Source organism: Betta splendens, chromosome 14 (genome assembly GCF_900634795.4).
Source record: "Betta splendens chromosome 14, fBetSpl5.4, whole genome shotgun sequence".
Taxonomy (NCBI): Eukaryota; Metazoa; Chordata; class Actinopteri; order Anabantiformes; family Osphronemidae; genus Betta; species Betta splendens.
The window spans coordinates 460,431-482,500 of NC_040894.2; the positions used below are offsets into that span (position 1 = coordinate 460,431).

General features: G+C 46.9%; 1 protein-coding gene and 1 long non-coding RNA gene across 3 annotated transcripts in view; one reads left to right on the plus strand and one right to left on the minus strand.

Annotated features, from left to right (window-relative positions):
• The first annotated feature begins 9,492 nt into the window (after positions 1-9,492).
• On the plus strand, positions 9,493-17,051 carry LOC129605102 (uncharacterized). The gene is made up of 2 exons (XR_008696621.1): positions 9,493-11,988; positions 12,119-17,051. It is a non-coding gene; the product is annotated as an uncharacterized LOC129605102 (long non-coding RNA).
• Positions 17,052-18,988: 1,937 nt separating this feature from the next.
• Positions 18,989-22,070, minus strand: part of nipal4 (NIPA like domain containing 4) — a 6,583-nt gene continuing 3,501 nt past the window's right edge. For both annotated transcript variants that reach the window (XM_029174441.3, XM_029174440.2), the window contains 5 exons: positions 22,042-22,070; positions 21,801-21,968; positions 21,423-21,502; positions 20,968-21,180; positions 18,989-20,889 (listed from right to left, as the gene is read on the minus strand). The exon at positions 22,042-22,070 is cut by the window's right edge and continues 132 nt beyond it. In XM_029174441.3, the coding sequence (XP_029030274.1) occupies positions 20,710-20,889; positions 20,968-21,180; positions 21,423-21,502; positions 21,801-21,968; positions 22,042-22,070 (670 nt within the window). In that variant the 3' untranslated portion in view covers positions 18,989-20,709. The remainder of the gene's footprint in view (positions 20,890-20,967; positions 21,181-21,422; positions 21,503-21,800; positions 21,969-22,041) is intronic.

Below are 22,070 nucleotides of genomic sequence, written 5' to 3' on the forward strand. Positions count from 1 at the left end.
GTCCTGGTGTCAATGATGCTCTTTCTCCTCCGTCCATTTACACGGTTCTGACCTGACGAGCGTCTGTCAATAATTTTACAACACCGAATCCAGTACCAGTTTTGTGTGGCGGAATCGTGCTACATCTGATCTGACACCAAGCAGACAGAGATGACTGGCTCTAAAACGATAACGTGACAAGGTTCTGATAGTGATGTCTACAGCGCAGTGGCGGTTTCAGGCACAGTCGAACAGGACAGCTGCCGGGCCGCCACCTGCTGAGGGGCGCTGCCCCAAGCCTTCAGAAAAACACAGGCACTGGTTGATGCAGTTGGTTAGAATGCAGCGCTGGTAATACTAAGGTTATGAGTTTGAATCTTAGCTGTGTTTTTAAATATCATTTGTTTTGACGATAGCGTATCAGTATTCAGTCAAAATTATATTAATTTCATTTTCAATAGTGAAAAGCCTACGCTACTGAATCAGAGTGTGACCCCTTTCAGGTGAGGAGGAAAAGTGTTCAAAGATTGATTCTGTAAATCTGTCAGAGTGAGAGCTCCATACTCGGACCTTGGAAAGCAGTTTGAGTGAGCGCTCCTACCGCTCTCGTCAAATAGCGCATCTTGGACGTATTTCCCGTTTGTCACCTAGCTTCAGCAGTGAGAAGGAGAAACGGTAGCAGCTCGTGTTCTACAACGTGTAATTTATTGCAAGAAATAAACGCCTTGTATGGACATTTTTTATTCTGTTCGCTTGCTGTCTAGTAGCACATACAGTAGTGCACGCGCTGCGAGGACAGTACATGGAGTGTCGGCTTTGAAAGCAGCGCTAACTTTATACTGCAAAGGCAGGTCCGTGAAAACAAATCTTTCTTAAAAAAAAGAAAGTCATTGTGGGCCCTTCTCGAGAGCCACAGTCCTGCTGGTTTTCCAGGACAGTGGCTCTGGAGAACAGGGTTGGCCAGAACCATGCAGTAAATGAGAAGAGGGGTGGAATTAGACCGGAGAGGCAGAAATGAGCCGGAAATTTGTGTTATTTGCCATTCCTTCGTAGGTCATTTTTGATATCTCGTATTACTGATAATAATGTTATTATTATTAATAAAGCTGGTATTTGTGGGCCCCTCAAACTTTGTGGGCCCTTAGAATCGTCCTAACCCCCCTACGGTGCCCAAACCTGCGAGTGGACAGTGCATTTCCAGGCTGAGGATGTTCTATGAGTCTGTGGGTCCAGTGTTTTAGGCTGTGGTCTGTGGAGCAGCAGCATGAATGTAGCAGACAGTAACAGACTGGACTAAGTGATCAGGAGGGCTGGTTCTGTTCTGGGGGTGGAGCTGGACCCCCTACATGCTGTAGCTGAGAGGAGGATGCTGGTCCAACTCCTCTCTATAGACGACACCTCCACCCCCACACAGTGTGTGGCTGGACAGAGGAGCACCTTCAGCCACAGCTGATCAGTATTAGGTTCTCCACAGAACGCTACCGGAGAACCTTCCTACCGATGCCATCAACCTGTACAACTCCTCCTCTGTCTGGAAGGGTTGATCTTCATCTGTGCAATAACTTGTGAAATAAAACTAGTAATTGGATGTAAGTGTGTGTATACAGTATGTGTTATCTTTCTTATTTTTAATCTCCCTACGTTCTTGTATGTAAATCTCATGTAAATCTCACTGTGACAGCAATCAAAGTGTGCAAAATAATTTCCCTTTTTAAATCCTTTTTTAATCTTGAAGCTGTGAAAATGCTCTGGAGAGGACCAGAGGTGAACCAGGGAACAGGAGGAGAAACAAGTTAACAGAGTCCAACTACTGAGTCCTCAGAACACGTCACCAAGCAGAATCACTCATCTGTACTGTGTATCTGCTCCTGGTGCCACGGCGACCCCTGGTGGACATAACCCACTCCCTGCTTCCGCTCCTCAAATATACTGTAAATCAAAAATGTGTGTAAAGCTCATTATTTTACTGGACTGAGCTGAACCACTATTTTACTGTAAACCACTGAGACCCAATCAACCCTCTGATTCACGATGAAATGTAGCAGAAATTACAAGAACACTGTGACTGTGACAGTGACAAACCAGGGGTCAGTGTTTCCTTCCTCCACTCGTCGTTTTTTGGCAGCAGCAGTATGACAGTACGTTCAGTGTACTGAGAAGGACAGAGGAGCAGAGAGAACAGAGGAAAAGAGAGTTCAGTTCAATTTAATTCACTTCAATTTTATTTGTAAAGCACCAAATCACAACAAAGTTATCTCAGGGTTCTTTACAAAGTAAGGTTTAAGACCACCTCACACAAGGAAACCCAACGAATCCCACATATAGCAAGCCTTTAACTGTAATTAATTACAATTTGACAGCAACAATGGAGAGGAAAAACTCCCTCGCTAACGATGAAGAAACCTCCAGCAGAACCAGGCTGGATGTGGGCGGCCATCTGCCTCGACCGGTTCGGGTGAGGGGAGAGAGAGAGAGAAAAGCACAGCAACAACAACAAGCAACAACAGAGCACAGGCAAGATGGTTGGACCAGAGACTGGACACAGGCAGAATAGTTGGACCAGAGATTGGACACAGGCAGAATGGTTGGACCAAGGACTGGACACAGGCAGAATAGTTGGACCAGAGACTGGACACAGGATGGTTAGACCAGAAACTGGACACAGGATTGTTGGACCAGAGACTGGACAAAGGCAGGATGGTTGGATCAGGGACTGGACACAGGCAAGATGGTTTAACCAGGGACTGGACACAGGCAGGATGGTTGGATCAGTTACTGGACACAGGATGGTTGGACCAGAGACTGGACACAGGAGGGTTGGACCAGAGACTAGAAACAGGCAGAATGGTTGGACCAGAGATTGGACACAGGCAGGATGGTTGGACCAAGGACTGGACACAGGCAGAATAGTTGGACCAGAGACTGGACACAGGATGGTTAGACCAGAAACTGGACACAGGATTGTTGGACCAGAGACTGGACAAAGGCAGGATGGTTGGATCAGGGACTGGACACAGGCAAGATGGTTTAACCAGGGACTGGACACAGGCAGGATGGTTGGATCAGTTACTGGACACAGGATGGTTGGACCAGAGACTGGACACAGGAGGGTTGGACCAGAGACTAGAAACAGGCAGAATGGTTGGACCAGAGATTGGACACAGGCAGGATGGTTTAACCAGGGACTAGACACAGGCAGGATGGTTGGATCAGGTACTGGACACAGAATGGTTGGACCAGAGATTGGACACAGGCAGAATAGTTGGACCAGAGGACCAGAGACTGGTCAAAAAGGTCCACCAGCCTCTTCTGGACCTCCTTCACCATTGTGTCCGTTGGACCAGAGATTGGACACAGGCAGGATGGTTGGACCAGAGACTGGACACACGATGGTTGGATCGGAGACTGGACACATACAGGATGGTTGGATCCACAGCTATGTTGGGGGACCTCATCTGTATAATCTGTTATTAACAGAATTATTATTAAGGTCCCACATGCTCAGACAAAGGAAATACTGCGGCCTGCATGTAAAGTCCTCATCCTGATAGTAGTGAGTGAGAACAAAGAGATTTCAAATCTCAGCGCCAAAACCAGGCGCCAGGCTGGGGACCCATACCTGGCTCCCCCGCTGACATCCAACTCCCGCTGACACAAGCGACAAACGGCGGAGAAACTTGGACGTCAGCCGGAAGAACTTGGACGTCAACCGTCCTGATTGGATCACACAACGGGACGGGCGTGACCAAAAACACGGTTATAAAAGCTGCCGTAACCAAAGACTCGTCCCTTGTTCTCTCCGACCCTGTCCCGTTTCCCCTTGTTCTCTCCGACTTCGTCCCGGTCCCTTCTCTCCTCGCACACGAGACCACTGCAGATCGTTCTCTCTGTCCGCCTGGAGCCTCCACCGCAGCCAACAGCTGAACCAAGGGAGACGTCGTCACAGAGAACGGGCCTGATCACCCATCTACAGCCACACGGCAGGAAACCGCCAGCGTAACCGCCTCACTCGCCGCCGCATCAACTGATCACGACGCGATCACCGCGACGCACACCTGGACCGGACCGGATCGCAACAGCGCAAGCACGCACTCAAGGACGGATCTTCTCACCAGGATTGAGCAGTAAGGCAGAGGCATTCTTAGGTCTGAGCAGAGTAGAACTCTTAGGGGATCAGTAATTGTTTTATTGTTGTGTTGTTTCTTTTCCTGCACACACGATCTGACCGCTGTGCATTTCTGCGATCACGTGACTGTAACGCTGTTACAGATCACCATTTTGTCCGGGGACTGAACTACAGTGAAGCAGCCAGATTGTTAACCACCAGAACCCTTCCCCTATAAGACAGCTGGAGGCGAATCCAGGTTCATCTAAACAATCGGGCACCAACTCTCTCAGCCAGTCCCAGTTGCTATCCTGAAATGTATCTCTATCCGAAAATACTCTCAAACTCTTAATCCCCTCTCTATTCCACTGCAGCCCTGCCGGTAGAACTGGCTGTTCCTCCCGCCCATTCATCTCCTCAAAGAAGCTAATGTTGGAGAAGCTAATGTTGGAGAAATGTGATCTCTCTTTCTAAGTCCTTTCAGAACTCTGGCTGCAGCATTTTGAATAAGCTGTAGGCTTTTTAGGGAGCTGTTAGGACATCCTATGAGTAAGGAGTTACAGTAGTCCAGACTAGAGGTAACAAATGCATTGATCAGTTTCTCTACATTGCTCTGAGAGAGGATGCTTCTGATTTTAGCTATATTTCTAAGATGAAAGTAGATGGTTCTGAAGATTTGTTTAATATACGATGTAAAAGAGAGATCCTGGTCAAAAATGACACCAAGGTACTCACAGTAGAATCTGAAGCTAATGTTACGTCGCAACATCTCCCCTCTCCTTGGCCTCCCTTAGCTTCGGCATCAGCTCCCTTCTCTTATTCCTCACAGCTTCGGTGTAGTCTTCATTTATGCAGATGTTAGATCCTTTAAGTTTCTTTACTTGTTGCAGCTTATCTTTTTTTTTCATCAACTTTACCAACACTGCCCTCGATTCACGATCAGAAGGTTTGCTGACTCTGTGAGCCCGCTCCATCTCAATATCATGTTGAATTTGCAGTTTATCTTTCAGTATTGCCTTTACCTTACGTTCTGATTCCGTCCAGCTTTCTCCAGCTGTCTCATTGATTGCCTCGAAGATCAGGTTTTTTTTTGCTTGGAACGTGCTTCCAAATACTCTATTTTATCTGTTACGGTTAACAGACTCTTACAAGTATTGTAAACATCAGCCATCATTTCCTTACTTTGTTCTTTCTGCTCTCTCAAGGCTGCTTTGATTTCATCCACATCTCGCTGGGTAAACTGCAGACTCGTTTTTGATTCCAACACTTCTTCGTCAGGTCTTTTATTATTTGACCCCATGAGTAGATGGACGAAGCCTTTGAAGTTTTCTTTCAACAGCACAGTGTACATCTGTTTCTGTTGTTCCACCAGCAACTTCATTCATTACTCGGAAATATACTCCTCTTCTACCTCTTCCTCCTCAGCTATCTCTTCTGTTTTCTCAGGTGGAGGCACAGCTGGTGCTCTTCTCCTTCTTGGTGTTGTTCTAGTCTAGCATTTTAGTTGGTGAATAAAACAAAGACAATGCAAGCATCAGGAAGGAGCAGAGCAAAAACACTTCTGGTTCCTCTGAAACATTTCTGCAAAACTGTGTGCAGTCTCTATTTGCCTTTATCACGTGCCTCCACGCACAAAAAACTGACTGATAAAAACATTAGGTCAGTGATACGTCCATCTCATTCACATCTAAAAAAAGGTGCTTGTCATAACCTAAATGCATGCTTCTACGAAAGAGAACTGCCATTCTTTCTCCCCACATTTGCGGTTCATGATACAGAAGGCGTTGGCTGCTCTGCAGACGGAAAGGTCAACGAGTCCCTGCCCTCCTTCAGCTACAGGTAAGTAAAAAAAAGGAAGCTCGTGTCCAATGGGTTCCACCCCAGACAAACGTCCACCAGCCTCTTCTGGACCTTGTTCACCATTTTGTCCGGAGACTGAACTACAGTGAAGCAGCCAGATTGTTAACCACCAGAACCCTTCCCCTATAAGACAGCTGGAGGCGAATCCAGGTTCATCTAAACAATCGGGCACCAACTCTCTCAGCCAGTCCCAGTTGCTATCCTGAAACGTATCTCTATCCGAAAATACTCTCAAACTCTTAATCCCCTCTCTATTCCACTGCAGCCCTGCCGGTAGAACTGGCTGTTCCTCCCGCCCATTCATCTCCTTAAAATAAGAATCTCGCTCTTGCACCAATTTAACCCTAGCCAATGATGCTCCTTGATATGAAACCAGCTGCTGTGTTAAAATATTAATATCCTCGGTCCCAGTTTGAAAAAACTGTCACGGCGTCAAAATACAGTATCCTCAACCAAGAAATACACTTTTTCAGGAAGTGTCAGGAACGACGATGGAGGAAGGACCCAAATGCACGGCGTTGGCTTGGTTATAATGGGAGTTTTAATAAACACGGTCGGGCAGGCAGAGGTCATACACGTAGTAGTGGTGTCAGGTTCTGGCTCTGTGTTTCAGTTTTATTTTGAAAGGACTTCGGTCATCAGCTATATAGTCATGTTTTGGGTTTCCAGTTTCCACTTCCTGTTTTATTTTGGTAGTCTCCTGGTCTCTGTTTCAGTTCGAGCTTCACTTCCGGTTTACGTCACGTCACAGCTGTTCTTGCTTCACCCAGTCATTACACACACCTGTTTTAAATCAGTAATCACTTCTTGTATTTAACCACCACCTGTGTCCTTAGTTCTCTGCCAGATCGTTGTTTGTGTGTTACCGTTGTTCCCAGTTTCATTGATCTTGTCCGGCCGTGTTTTGTGTACCCTGTTTTGGACCACCGACTCTGAGCCTGCCTATCCCTGCCTGTCTTGTCTGCCCTGATCTTCTGCTCTGCACGTTACCGACCTTGTTTGCCTGCCTGACCACGATTCTCCGCCTGACGACTTGGTATCGTACATTTGTCTTCCGTGTATGACTCCGCCTAGAATAAACTGTTCCCTTAACTTCATGAACGCCGTGTTGTGCTGTGCATGTGGGTCCTCATCCGTGCGATCGTGACAAGTGGCAGTCAGAAACCGATTGGCAGCAGGCAGAGGCCACGGAGCCCCCCCCCAAACCAGGGCGGGCGGAGGGCGGTCTCAGGAGGAGGGACCGAATCCCTCCCCCTCAAGGCAGACAAGCAGGGTGGGCGGAGGGAGGACCGGAGGAGAGTCAAATCAGGAGTCCACAAAACAGAAACAGAGAATCTATGACGGGGAAAACACAAAGTCCAGGGATTCCTTCACGGAGGGTGGTGGCGAGGAGAGGGAGGCCGGTGGAGTCCGGGAGGGTGGAGCCAAGTCCAGCCTTCTCCCGACGGAGAGGATTCAAGGATCCCAGGATCGTGGCGGGCGACGACGGCAGAGGCCGCGCCATCGTCGTGGCAGGAGGGGACGTTCCCCAGGCGAGCGGCCGTGATGACGGCAGAGCCGAGGCGGACGGCGCCGCAGGAGGCAGCGCCACCCAAACGGCAGGAGGTGCCGAGGGCGAGGCCACCAGTCCAGCAGCCGAGGCGAGAGCCGATGTGGAACCAGCGATGAAGACAGATGTGGGACCAGAGCCGGGACCAGAGACGTAGACAGATGTGGGACCAGAGAGGGAGGAAGCCGACAGGAACGGGAGCTAGAACGCGTCCTCGCGGGAGCCGACAGGAACGGGGAATGGCAGTGCTGCTCTCGGACTCCTCACTGGAGCCGGCAGTGCTGCTCTCGGACTCCTCATTGGAGCTGGCAGGAACTGGGACGGGGGTGGCTCCCTCGCTGGAGCTGGCAGGGCTGCTCGCGGCCTCCTCGCGGGGGGCGGCCGTGTTGCTCGCTGCCTCCTCGCTGGAGCCAGCAGGGAGTGGGACGGCATCCCCTCTGGAGCCGGCATGGCTGCTTGCAGCTGCGAGCTCGACGGAGTGGACGTCGGGCCTGATCGGGAGTGAATAACACTTGTTTGACGGGTGGTGCCCCCTGGCTGAGACAAGGCCTGACCCTGACTCGACTGGACTGGGGCGTGACTCGACTGGACTGGAGCGTTACTCGACTGGACTGGAGCGTTACTCGACTGGACTGGAGCGTTACTCGACTGGACTGGAGCGTGACTCGACTGAACCGGAGCGTGACTCGACTGAACCAGACCCTGAGCATGGCAGGACTGAACCGGACCCTGAGCGTGGCAGGACTGAACCGGACCCTGAGCGTGGCAGGACTGAACCGGACCCTGAGCGTGGCAGGACTGAACTGGACTCTGAGCGTGGCAGGACTGAACTGGACCCTGAGCGTGGCAGGACTGAACTGGAACCTGGACGTGACAAGACTGAGCTGGAACCTGAACGGGGCACGACTGAACTGGGACTGGAGCCTGAACAGAGCACGGCAGAACTAGGACTGGAGCCTGAGCAGAACACGACTGAACTGGGACTGGAGACTGAGCGTGGCTTGACTGACCTGACTGAGAAGTGGGACCTGGTGTGGCTACTGGCTGCAGGCCTGGGATTTGCATGGCCTCACGCAGGGCAGGTTCCCTCAGGATGAGCGCTGCTGCCTCCCCAAACAACTGTTTCTGTCTGATGTCGCTTCGATGGTGTTCATGAAGTGAGTAAAAAGGAATAACACCGGAGGAGAACAGTGGAGACGGATGCGCTGGACGGTGCTGTCCGGGATTCCGGCTATCGGTGTGGCAGAGTCAGCCAGCGGACCAGAGAGACCCTCCGCCGGGGAGGGGAGTCGTTCGGGGACCGTGACCGCGATCTCTGGAAATAGGACCCTGGAACAGTGCCCTCGCCGACGTCGTCCGGAGCGCCTGCGACTGGCTGTCAGCTGAGGCGCTGGGAGCGGCGCAGGCTGGGTTTCCCTGACTGGGTCCGCGGGGCGGGCAAAGATGGCGTCATCTGAGGCTTGGACTGGAGCCGTTGAAACGGGGACAGGAACGGGAACGTGAAGCGATGAAACAGCGGCAGGAGCAGCTGCGGAGACACAGGCGGACGATGCGTGCAGCGCGCACGCCAAACCCCTCTGCAGCGAATGAAGTCTCTCGTAGTACATCTGCACTCCGGGATACGCACGCCACCAAAACTCAGCCGTCAGCAACTCGATGCCCTGCTTTACGTGGCGGAGACGGTCCTCAAGGCTGGGCGCTTCCGCATATGCCTTAGCAAACCTCTCTAGGTCTCCGGGGATATCCACCGGCAGACTCGGGCATGAAAACTCCATTGCTCCGGTGCGTGACTTGCGCACGGAGCCAAAGAAACAGGGAAAAGAAAAAAAAAACAAATGCGGTCATTGACCTGGATGTGGGCTGGGCACCGGCTGGGTCCAAGTCTGGCCAGATCGTTCTGTCAGGAACGACGACGGAGGAAGGACCCAAATGCACGGCGTTGGCTTGGTTATAATGGGAGTTTTAATAAACACGGTCGGGCAGGCAGAGGTCATACACGTAGTAGTGGCAGTCAGAAACCGACAGGCAGCAGGCAGAGACGAGGTCAAAAAACAGTCACAGATCAACTCATGGCACAGGCACTATCACGAGCTAGGCAAAGGCAGGGTCAACAACGAAGCAAGGTCCAAATACCAGGTACGAGTCTCAGGAATGCTGGAATAATAGTAGGTGATCAACATAACGATCTGGCAGGGAACTATGGCTACAGGTGGTTCTTATATACTGACTGAACTGATTACCGAATGAAGTGCAGGTGTGGATGATGACCGGTAATGGCAGGGAACAGCTGTGACATGAAATACAAAGGAAGTCCTTTCAAAGTAAAATGGGAAATGAAAACTGGAACTAAAAACCTGACAACTGAGTCCTTTCAAAACAAAAGCGGAAACTAAACACAATGAACAGGAACCGGAGGTGTTACAAAATAAAACAGAAACTACTGCGCTAAAACAGGAAACCAAAACATAAGTGAAAATCAGAGTCCTTCAGGAAACAACAAGAAACAAAAAACCCAGATCGTGACACCAAGGTGTCAAAAACATAGACATGAACTCTATCAAAAGCTTTCTTTTGATCAATTGAAAAAATACCAACATTCAAATTCTGTACCTTAGACAGATCAATAATATTGTGCAACAAAAATTAATTGTCCATGATTGTCCGGTTAGGAACACAGTATGTTTGACTGCAATGCACAATGGTATTAGTACACCTTGCAATTATTTTATATTCTGTGCATAACAGTGACACCAGTCTCCAGTTCTTCAACAAGCAAGGTCTCCTTTTTTTGGTAAGAGTGTCAAGACTGCTCTCGTGCAGCTAAGAGGCAACATCCCGGAGTCCAGGCAGCTTGTGAACACGTCGAACATGTCTTTTCCCAATACATCCCAGAAGCACTTGCAGAATTCTGCTGGAAGCCTATCAATTCTGACAGAACGACCGTTGCCCAGCTGCTGCACCGCCATAGACATTTTAGTAAAAAATACAGCAGACTCAAGTAAAGCCGAATGTGCCTCCGTCACCTGACAACCTACCTGATGTACTGTTTACAAAAAATTCTGATTTGTGTCTTTCCAACCCACCACAAAGCCAGATTTACGAAGTCCCCTTTCCTCAGCCTTCACTCGCTCCAGAAATCGGCAAAGGCTTCACAAAAAACTTTCATGATTTGCACTTTAAATTGCCAATATAAACATCGCTGATGCTGCACTAACAGAGACAGGTCTGTTGTCACCAAATGAAAAAACCCCACCTGTGATATTGTAGATGTTGTTAGTAGATTACAGTGAGTCTTATCTAAGTAAATCCTGTCTAGCCACTCTAACACTTCATTCAGTAACCCTGATCCACGTATATTGCTTAGTATCTGGGTTGAAAACCCTCCATACATCCACCACATCAGCTTCAGTAGTTATCCCCAACAACAGGGACGGAGATGGCAAATGTGGTTCCCCCAAATTCCTATCCACCTGAGGGTGTGTCTTACAGTTCCAAACGCCCCCTAAAATGACTATAGAACTGCCTTCGAGCTGCTTAAAGGTATCATGCAGTCTCCGAAACTGCTCCTACGTGAACCAGAATTATTTGCATAAACATTGATAAACCTAAAATATATCCCTCTAATTTTAGCATCCACTACCTGAACCCTTCCAGACTCAACTTCACGTACTCCCACCTCCATTAATTTTACATATGGAGAGAAAAGAACAGCCACCCTGCACTTAAGTTGGAACCATGGCTCAGGATAACCTGCCCTTTCCACTCAGCTGACCAATCGGTTTCATTTTCAGTCGTATTATGTCTACGCTTTTGGCAGACGGTGGCCCGACTCTCCCTGTCCCTCCCTCCATTAATATTGAGTGTCCCAATCCTCAACCTCTCCATGCAGAGTAGGAATAAACAAAAACAGAGCAAACAGAAAGAAGTAGTAAACCCAGTGGAAGAGTGAAATTTAGCCTTAGCAACTAGAGTCATTTCAGAATAGGTTATGCAGTTTTATTCATCTCAAAACGCTTGTCCCACTTCTCTGGCAGAGACGATCATCAACAGGCAAGAATACGAAGTGCTGGCACGGAACAAACTCAAACAAACTCACAATCTGGCAGGGAACAAAGGTAAGTGCTGGTGGCTATATACTGAACTAAAGACCGGATTGAAAACGCCTGTGTGATCACGTGATTAAAACATAAAGCAGGAAAAGGGCATGACTGAACAGAAACCGGAAGTGACTACAAAATAAAACAGAAAATGTGTGGCAAAAACACGTGACAAGCAGGCCATGAGTCACTGAACACAAAACACCCTTATATCCCCAATGAACAAAAAAACTGACCTAAAAGAAAATTTTACAGACACGACTGTAAATGACCACAAGGGTAATGTCAGTTACTCGTTGTGGGCGTGGCTCAATTGAAGCAGACTCACCCCAGACCATGTGTGCCGAGCACGGAGATTTACGGCAGACTCACTGCCTTCATGTTTCTTCAAGTTGAATGTAAGTTTGTGTGTTACTGTACCGTTTATTATGATGTTGTTTTATTTAACGCTATTTGGTAATATGTAAACACTTTACAAATCATAGTTGAGTTTCTCTTACCTCGCTTACATGCATGTGCTATTTTTAGCTCAGATGCCGTGTGTGTGTCAGTCAAGCTAGCGATGCTAAGATCGAAGACTTCAACACGTTTTCCAATTATTGCACCCTTGGTAAGCGGAGCGAGGTATGTCATTTTGACTCATTGTATTAGTGAACCAAAGTTTTAGAGAACCCGAAATGTTGACATTGGTTGTAATATTTGTTCTTTGGAAAACTATATATTTTCAGGTGCTTATTCAGCGGTGCACATTAATCATTTTTTGTGTGTATTACCATGCTTTATTCAGAGCTCACGTTCTGTATTTATGTGTAGACATGTGTGTTACTGTGATATATGTGAGTTTATTTGCACTTTGTTAAATGTGAGTGACCACTAAGCAGCAACTTTGTTCATTTTTAGTTTTCACGGTGCTTGAAGGATGCTCAAGTGTTGCTGGTCAAACTTCTGTGGATGACACCACTAAATAAACTCACCGCACCCATTAGAGACTCTCCTGTGAATTTTTTTTGATACCAAAGGCAGCTACAACGACTATGAGAAGCTCTACATACAGGACCTAAGATAACAACCACTGTGGCAGGGTCTGCCACATATTTTTAAACCACTGAAAAAAAAGAGGAGTCAGCCTGGATTAGTCTAGCTAAAAATGCTGTAAGCTCACTTCAGCTAAACGGAAAAAACACTCCCCTCCCACCCTCCTATGAAAACGTGCCACATGTCTGTTTGTAGCCACGGCCCCTTGTATAATCCTCCTCTGTAGATTCGCAGTACGCTTCTCTATGGGAGGCTTATACAGGGACCTCCAACCGCCCCTGGGAGAGGACCCTGGTGGCAACCCACCTGACCACTTCCACTCTGGCACAAAATCTAGGGAAGCTTTTATCACCAATTTAAAATATCCACACTAGGAAACTCCAAAGCTCATTTGCATGTTTGCATTGAAATTATTATTAATTATTATAACTTCTCTAACTATTATAACAGATCACTACCCTGTTTTACCTGCAAAAAGTCATTTAGGGTGGGGGGGGCACTGTCCGGGGGACACACCGTCAGCCAGCGGTCGTGCTCCTGGAGGTGTCACCCACTTTCAGTGCACTCTAGTTCCACACACTCACGTCCAAGCTGGGTTGCAGGGTTCTGGGGTGCCCTGCCCGCTGCCCCCTGCTTTTACCGGGTTTGGGGGGGGTGGGCAGGGCTCAGGAGGAGCTGTGGTCCCTGCCTGGGGCCACATGGGCCGCAGGCCGGAGACCTACCCTCCCCACGAATGAGATCAAGCAAATGGTGTGAGTGCGAGAATGTATCTGAGAGTGCGTGGGTTCACGTATGATTGACTAGTTTGTTGTGAGAGAGTTTATGGTGTGTGTGTTGATGTACTGTGGGTGGGCATATGCGTCTGTGTTTGTGTGAGTTTGTATGTGTGTGGTGCGGTTGGAGTCGGGGGGGTCCGGTTTTCCGCCGGGTACGTTGATTGTTTGCCTGGGTGGTCTCTTTTCTGCTGACCCCACCAATTGCTGGCCTTGTGCTGCGGGCCCGGTTTGGTGCCAGGGGATGAGGTCGGGCCGATGGGGTCGGCCCCGCTCCGCTCGTGTGGGGGTGGTGGACTGGGGGCGGGCCCCACTCTGGGTGCGGGGGCATCTCCTGGCGGGCTCCCTACGGACTAGCGTGGGTCCTCTGGCTCCACTCTTTCAGGCCGACCCTCCCACCGGGGGGAGTGTTTGCCCCTGGTTCTCATGGGGCGGACAGCGTTGACCCACGGTGGCCCACTCTGACCTCGGGTGCTGTCTCTGTGGCTGCTGCAGCTCTGCCTGGGGGGCTCTGTGTGGGCGGCTTGGGTCGCAACACCTGCCCTCCTGGAACTGAAGGTGTATGGGCTCCCTGGCTACTAGGATTCTTTCCTCTGCTTGTTGGATGGGCGTAGTGACTGAGCCCCTCACATCACCCTGGCTTCCACAAGTGGCACTGTTCATGCACCAACGTCTGCCTCACCCTTTGGGTGAATAATATTAAGCTACAGCCTTACTAACCTTGTAGTGGGACACTCAACACTTTTTTTTGGGTTTTCCAAAACCAACTGTAAGTATTACTGATACTTATCACTACCAATATCAATAATGTGTGAATATGGAAATTGTGGTGTTGTATGTCTTGACTTTTATTAAGTAGTATGGGATATGTATAACAATGCATATGTTTATGTATATGATATATATATGTTTCTATGAGTATGTACACATACCTTAACACTATTATTGGTATTAGTATTAATCTCCAACGTAAACCACAGTACAACAGTTGTTTAGTTATGAATGTGATAGCCTAAGGTACATCCCTGCTTATTTATTTTGCTCCGATTGTTTACGTAACAGATTTGCTTGATTTCAGCAGCTGGTTGCACCCCCACCCCCACTCCTCCACACACACCCTAAAGCAGAAACTTAACCTGTCCACCAACACAGCAACATCACACATATTTAGGATTGGCTAAATAAACCATTAAATAAACCATTCATCAAGAAGAGTATATATATTTTATAAATACCCCTTTTGTTAAAGCAAAGCTGTCCATCACAATATGGCATTCAGCGTAAGATATGCTGCTTGTTAAACTGCTGGACAGAACAAAAAAAACCCGAAAATATAATAACTTGGTCCTGCTTTACTGTATTGAAACCAATTTCTTGCTGAGTTGATGTTCAACGATTGTGCTTTGATTTCATAGGAAGTTATTAGAAGTTATTGAGGCCTCTGTTTTAAAGAGATATTCATTCTAAAAGTGAATTTCTCTTTATATTCTTCTGAAACATTTTGCTTTCTCTTCTCGACAAAAATATTGATACTTTGGTTGAATTTTGACTCCTCCTCACTGCTAACGACCTAACTATCTTGTCTGTCTGCGTCTCTAAGTGCCTGTGTGTAAGCGGCGTGCCTGAGTCTGTATGCCAGAGCAAAGCTGACTCCCCCCCTCCCTTTTTGCTTTGAGATCTCACGTGACTCAACGACTTGGGCCCATAAAAAAAGCAGGTAGAGGACACATATGATGAAGAAGGATCTGTATGAATGAATCAGGAACGAACTGGAGTCCTGTCTGCTCGCTACAGAGCCGCAGGGGCCTGGCTGACATGTGACAAAGGAACGAATCCCCGAAGACGCACACTCAGTTAAGTGAGTTCTGAACAAATCATTTCTGTTCCAGTTCTTCTAAGACACTTCTGGTGTGTTAGAAGTACGCCCCCTACTTATTTCACATTTTTGAGAGTTTATCCAATCCGGTTCGCTTCGCATCGTTTCAAATTTGGCGGACTGGATACATGTGCATTCGCGCTGACCAATCACAGAACCAGCCCCCCCGACAAACCTGGACCCCTAAATGTACCTGAAACATTTCGTTTCAGTCACTCCAGTCACAGACAAAAGAAGAAGAAGTCACTCACTGCGCAGTCTACCATAGGAGGTGGCGCTAATGCACCTTTCAGTTGGTTGCCACCCGCCATTTAAAAGTCAAAAAGAAGAAGTCACTCAATTTGGAGAAGCGCCCTGTTCCTCAAGACGTTATCCACCTGCTGCTTCCCCAAACGTAAGTACATGCTTGATACTTATTTGATGTATGTACTCCAGAAGTTTCTCTGTTTATAATGTAGCTTCCCTCCTGTGTAAGGAATGCTAATTGCTAGAACCGTTTAATCTAACAGCTACAGTGACAGAGAGAGACAGTGTTGCAAGGTGCTGACACGCAATTTGGATGAGTCCAAGCCACTCCAGCATTTGTCCGGTTCGAATCGTGTGATATATGGTACTGAGGTCATTCACTCAGCTCACATTATAGGTGCTAGCGCGATAGTAGCGCAGCATTAGCGGCTAGCGTTAGCGGCCAGCGCTAGTAAGTTGTGAGAGTCAGCTGTGTTAAAAATTACTACCGAGCCTGTCGTGTGTATGTTGTAGCCCGAGTAGACCCGTGAATTTGGGTTATTGCAAGTTCTATCTAAGTCTAACGTGTGTTGTTGCTTATCTAGTCAGCTACTTTAGATGTAAACGCGTGTTTTATTATACATGCTGACGTATGCCAGCTACCGAAACGCGAGGAGGTTGCTTCTCAAACTGACTCGCGGCTACCTTGTAGAAGAGTAGAAGAGTGCTCACCTCAGGAGCAAAGGTATGTACATTTAACAGCAGTATAATCATTTGTTGGCCAATATGCAGTTTTATTTGACAGAGATTTTGCATTTCACATTTCAGTAGTTGTGGTATTCATAATCTGATCTATATTATTGTCTATGTATTTACTCTGTATGCAGTTGGTCAACTTATTTCGATATTTTAGTCCGTTGACGGGTAATTTGTTACTCTAGTGTTATGGTGCAGATTATGTGGAAAATGTGATGAAGACCATCTTCAATAAAGTCCTGCTGGACTCAGGTTGTTCAATGGAGGACCTTGTAAACATCCCTGTCCCACCTGCCCTCTGAGCAGAATTTGAGCAACCTGACAGAAAGGAGGTCATTAATGTCATGCTAAGATTTAACAAACCAGCACTATAAAATAAGTTGAAAACGTGTTTGCTCCAAACGCCATTAAAACTGATCTAACTACCTCTATTTATTGTTTAGATCTGTAAAGGTTGTGAGATACATAGTCAATACTGGTCATTTAATTAATCTGCTATTCTATTCTTTATACCTTCTAGAGTGGTGTCAAGATAAACAGCTGCATCCTCCATCTGTACAGCAGCTGCACTGCTTCCGATGTCTTCCAACACGTGAAGACAAAAAAGATCCTCACATCTCCCCAGCCAACTGCTCATGACTGTACCTGTTCGACTCAAGAAACTATGCTTTCAACATAACTATGAATCCTACCCGTTCATTTTGTGGTCTGCAAATTGAACTGTGACGGTAACTTATCCAGCATTATAGTGCTGGTGCATTGGTTAAAAATAAAGTTGGCTTTGACTGTTGCTGTTTCACTGAACTATTTTTGTATGTATATACCTAATGAAGGAAAACAGACAAATGTTTTATAATATTTCAGTTTTTATTGAGGTATTGCCTCAATAAAAACTGAAATATTTACAAACTGAAATATATACAAAAAACAATAATTTAGGTATTTCACAGTTGGTCTAAGTCCAACATAGGTGCCTTGTCCCTGAGCAAACACTGCCCTGATCCAGACCAGGGAAGGTGGGATGACTTGGACTCTTCGCCCTAGAAGTCCCCAGCACCAGCTGACAAGACTTCTAGGCTAGATACCTGCAACAATTAGAGATACACACAGACATAGTACTGAAAAAAACAATAACCACATTTCTATTAGTTATATATTAGCACTTGATATATCATACACCTTACTAAAAGCAATTTAAAAAATATTAGGTCAGTATATATTTAGAAACAAAACTATGTTTGTAAACCAAAGTTCCCAGGTACATTATGATTAATCTGTAAATAGTAAAATGTTCTAAAGTTTTTTATGAATTTCTGAGATACTAATTTATTCCATGCATGTGTAATTGTCTGATATGCTGTATATTAAATGTGTTCTGTAATGAATACACATTCAATTATACTGGCTCCAGTCCTGGATCATCAACCATACATGACAGTAGGTTTGGCAAGTAGTTCAGGCGTCTTGAGGTAAGATTTATCGAAATTCTAATTTATCAAAAAAGTAATAAACACAATATCTTGAAAGCAATAGTTGCTGTTACACCATGCCTCTGTAGGCATTCACTGTTCCTACATTGGCACTTAATTGCAGACAAATATGGCAAAATATAAGCTGCAGCTGAAGATCCTATTATATAAAAATTATTTTCACAGCAGCAGAACAAAAAAAAAACATGTAAAAATGAGTTTATATTAGTTCATCAAGCTATGCTCCCAAACAAGCTGTAGTCGTGTTATGAATATTGTGTTGTATTAATTCAGGCTGCTAATTTGCAACTATTAGTATTAGCGTTAGCAGCTAATAAAGTTGCGTATTATATAAATCAAATTAAATTAAACGTGAATCTGCCAGTTAGACGTACCTTGCGCCAGTCGAAGTGTAACCACTTCATCAGCCTCCCATTCAACTTCAGAGTCAGATTTTGGATCAAACGTATGGTTGAACTCCACTACGAGGACGAGTTAGCCAGTGTCACTGTTACAATGGATTCAGTGACCGTGACGTTTGATTCCTACGGCTATGCGCTTCCTCAAAGCGGTGTGGCGATCAGTTTAGCTTCCGAGACACTCCGAAAATAGAGCGTTGAGGACGAGAGCTTAAAACACACATTTTCAGACGGGTCGTGTGGGCGATCTACAGCGCTTTTTGGCATGAAAAGTTACAGACACCTTACTGAGACATCAAGGTCCAATTCTTTAGTATTGTGGAGCATGAAAAAAGCATGTGCATGGACCTATAAGAAGCTGCTGCCATGTGGTGAGAGAAGGTACTGCATGCAAATGAAGGAATCCTTTACTGAGAGGACTCGTTCTTCCCCAGTCATAAAAAAGATTAGTTCATATTGAACAAGTCGTTCACAAGCGCCACATCACTAATGTGGACAGGATGCTCGCTTGTGACCAACATCCCCAAATTCAAAGCATTTCATGCTTTCTGAGCTTGCGTACAAAGTGTAAAAAGCCCCTCCATACTTAACTTTAATCAAAACTTTTAAAGTTAGTCTCGGATCGCTCAGGTACATGAACGCCTGCCTCCTTAGTGACTGAACAGGCTGCAGGCTGCATCCTTGCCCCCGTAGGCGAACCGTATGAAAACCGCTGGCAAACTTCCCAAAACGGGAAAGTTCCTTCTCCAGCAGCTTGTTGGGGATGAAAGGCGTGTGGTGGAAATTTCCTAAAAAGAGGTAGATGAGAGAGTTGTCTTTTGTGTGATTTATTATTAAAAAAGGAAAATAAAAAATAATGGGGAAAGCAAATCAAAAACATGGATGTTGATCATGCACATCAACAAACCAAAAACCAGCTTGGAGATCAGAGCACACACCACGAAGGTGTGATGCAAAGAGCCCACGATCCTCAATGCACCCTTTCATCGCTGTCGCCGTGTGTGTGGAGATGTTTACATTCTCACATCTGCATCACTGGCGCCTGAATATCAGAAAGGAAGGAGCGCTAAGTCTCAACAGACAGAGACACAACTCTCGGCCTTGGGTTTGGGGGCTAGAGTTCAGAGTCAGGCAAAGACAACCATTGAACAATGTAGGTGAAATGTCCAATGCATAAAACAGAGGAAGACAAAACATGATATTAATTGCAGAACATAAATCATAATAACCACATAGAATAAGGAAGAAACAATTTTCCATTACAGTAGTAGTAGACAGTAACATGGGTGGAAAGAACAAACAGTGGTGACACAGTCACATATTCACCCTCAAGTACCAGTACACTTTCTACCAGCTTATGAACCAGAGCCTCTTTTCTGATGTCACCACTACGGTGCCGCTCATTCGAGAGGTGGCCGATCTGTTCCCCTATTGCCAAAACAAGTTCCAATAATGATCCTTCACCTACAGAAACCTTGTTACGACCTTTACTTCCTCTATATAGCACGGGTTTGCAGCAACCCCAACCCCATGTCACATGGACAGAGGAGGTGAACCTTCCCCCTGGAGGGAAGTTAAAAACAAGTTTAATTACCTTTTTGCCAAAGAAAAAACGATAGAAATGTGTCCAGAAACACCCCTAGCATATTCACCAACTCCACATGCTCCACCCCCTCCACACCTATTCAAACACCTGCGGTCTCACCACGCTCCCAGCATGCACTGCAGAGAGGAGAGGAGCATAGAGGAGGACAGAGGTTTGTCTCTTGAGTCTTCTGAAACGTTTCTAACAGCAGAAACAGTAACAGCACAAAAATTCATTCGTCTCAGTGATGGAATGACTCAGTTCTTTATTGAAATGACGACGATTGATCTAAAACGTTTGTCCAGAACACTGCAACTGGACATGGTTCTGTTTGACCCAATGAGCTTCATAAATAGACGAGTCTTCAGCAGCTGCACACAAACAGTTCAGTCCACTAGTACCACATCAGGAGATGCGATGCCTGGCGACCCTTTAGAACCGGATCAGTACCGTGGTGATGATGCAGGCCACTGTGACGTGCTGCCACCGCCATGTCCAAGCGTCAGGAATCAGTTCAATACTTTTAAAATGCTGGCTTGGTTCTGTGTGGTGCTACATCACAGACTCCAGTTGTCAGCTCAGAGGAAAAACAGAACCAAACCGGTGTCAGTAGGTAATAAAGTAGCCAGAACTGACCTCACTCAACCACAACTAGGATGAATTTATAAGGAACTATCAATCCATAAGTCAATATAGTTTGTGGGTGAAAGAAAGCAGAACCCGAAACCTTTGTCTTTCTGTCAATGAATCCCAGGAAAGAGCAGAGCAATAAACGGTCCGGGTCAGCAATCCGCAAGACTTTATGAGATGAGACCCAGTTCTCAGTGGTTTAAGTGATGCGGTTTGGTACAACTGGAATTTTCTTAAAAGAACCATATCCAAGACAAAAACACTACAAGTTACTGAAGTGGTTTCCAAGCTGTGATGCTCAAGTCATCAGGATTCATTGTCAGAACAACGGCCTTGAAATGGACCTTGGTTCTAGCTGATGATGAAGACTCTGGGTCCTTCCTCCCTCATCGGAGGCAGACTCTCTATCACCACGTTGTCCATCAGCCCGTACTTGTCCTCCTTCTCCTTCCTCCGTCCTCTTGCCGAGACGCCAGCTGGACCCTCCTCCACCGGCTGGGACAGCTGACGGGTCAGCTCCTTCAGCGTCACCTGCATCACATGCACTCTGGTGACTCCTTCATGCAGTTTGACCTGTATAAGAGACCTGACCCAGCCCGAGTCGCTGACCTGCAGCTCTTTGAACAGGTGCAGCATGGCGACGCCCACCACGATGACCAGGAAGGCTCCCAGTGTGGTAACTACATCCACAGCAGCCATGCTCCTCCACTCTTGGAAGAGGATGATGCAGGTGGACAGAACCACAGAGGTGAAGAGGACGTAGTAGATGGGGTAGACCATCAGCGTGTTGAACGTGTCCAAGGACTTGTTCAGATAGTTCACCTGCCGGCAGCAAAACGGGTTATCACAACAGGCCAAATACACCCCACCAGGAAAACAGCTGTTGGGAAACCAAGCGCCAGAACCAATGGCCAATTAAAGCTATGTCACACATTCTGTTCAATCTGTGCGAACTAGACCTGGAACTGGCTCCGTCACTGTTTGGGATGGACCCATGTGTGGTTCTGTTTGTGCTTGTAATAATTTGTAAGGTTGTGGCTGGTTGTGCTGACATCTTACTGTACCTGTGTTACTATGGAGACCACTAGCACTAGCAGCAGGATCCAGGTGAGTGGATTAGCAAACACCGAGGTGTCATGAAAAGCTGGGGACACGGAGAGAAAATATCAGGAAAACGGTTCTGGTCCAAGTAAAGCAAAAGAGCATAAGTCCAGCACTGCAACATGTTTGATTTATGGTGCCTGAACTGGTACCAGCAGGTCTAGGGGTCCGTCAGCTTATTAGGTACCACCAGCCGACCACATGTTTTAATTATTATCTGACTTTAATACTACTGTAAAGTTCTATAAAGTACAAATACGTGAACATGGCAACATTCAAACAGCTGTGACCTGTGGGCAGAGCTTTGTAAACAGAACACGTTGGGTCCAAGCGTTTCTCACCGGTGTTGATGGCGATGGCCAGGCCCTTCACAGACGACACGGTGAAGGCGCCGAGCAGGGAGCAGATGCTGATGTAGACTAGGATGTTGGAACGACCAAAACGAGGACACACGTAGAGCACGAGCAAAATGCACAGAACCAGCACAGCCGCCGCGTACACCAGGAAACCTGCCACACATACATCGGACCTGACCATCGGGTCTACAGGGGGAACACGCTGAGGTGGATCTCACAGGCGTACCTGGCTCCAGCAGCTTATTGGTCATGTCC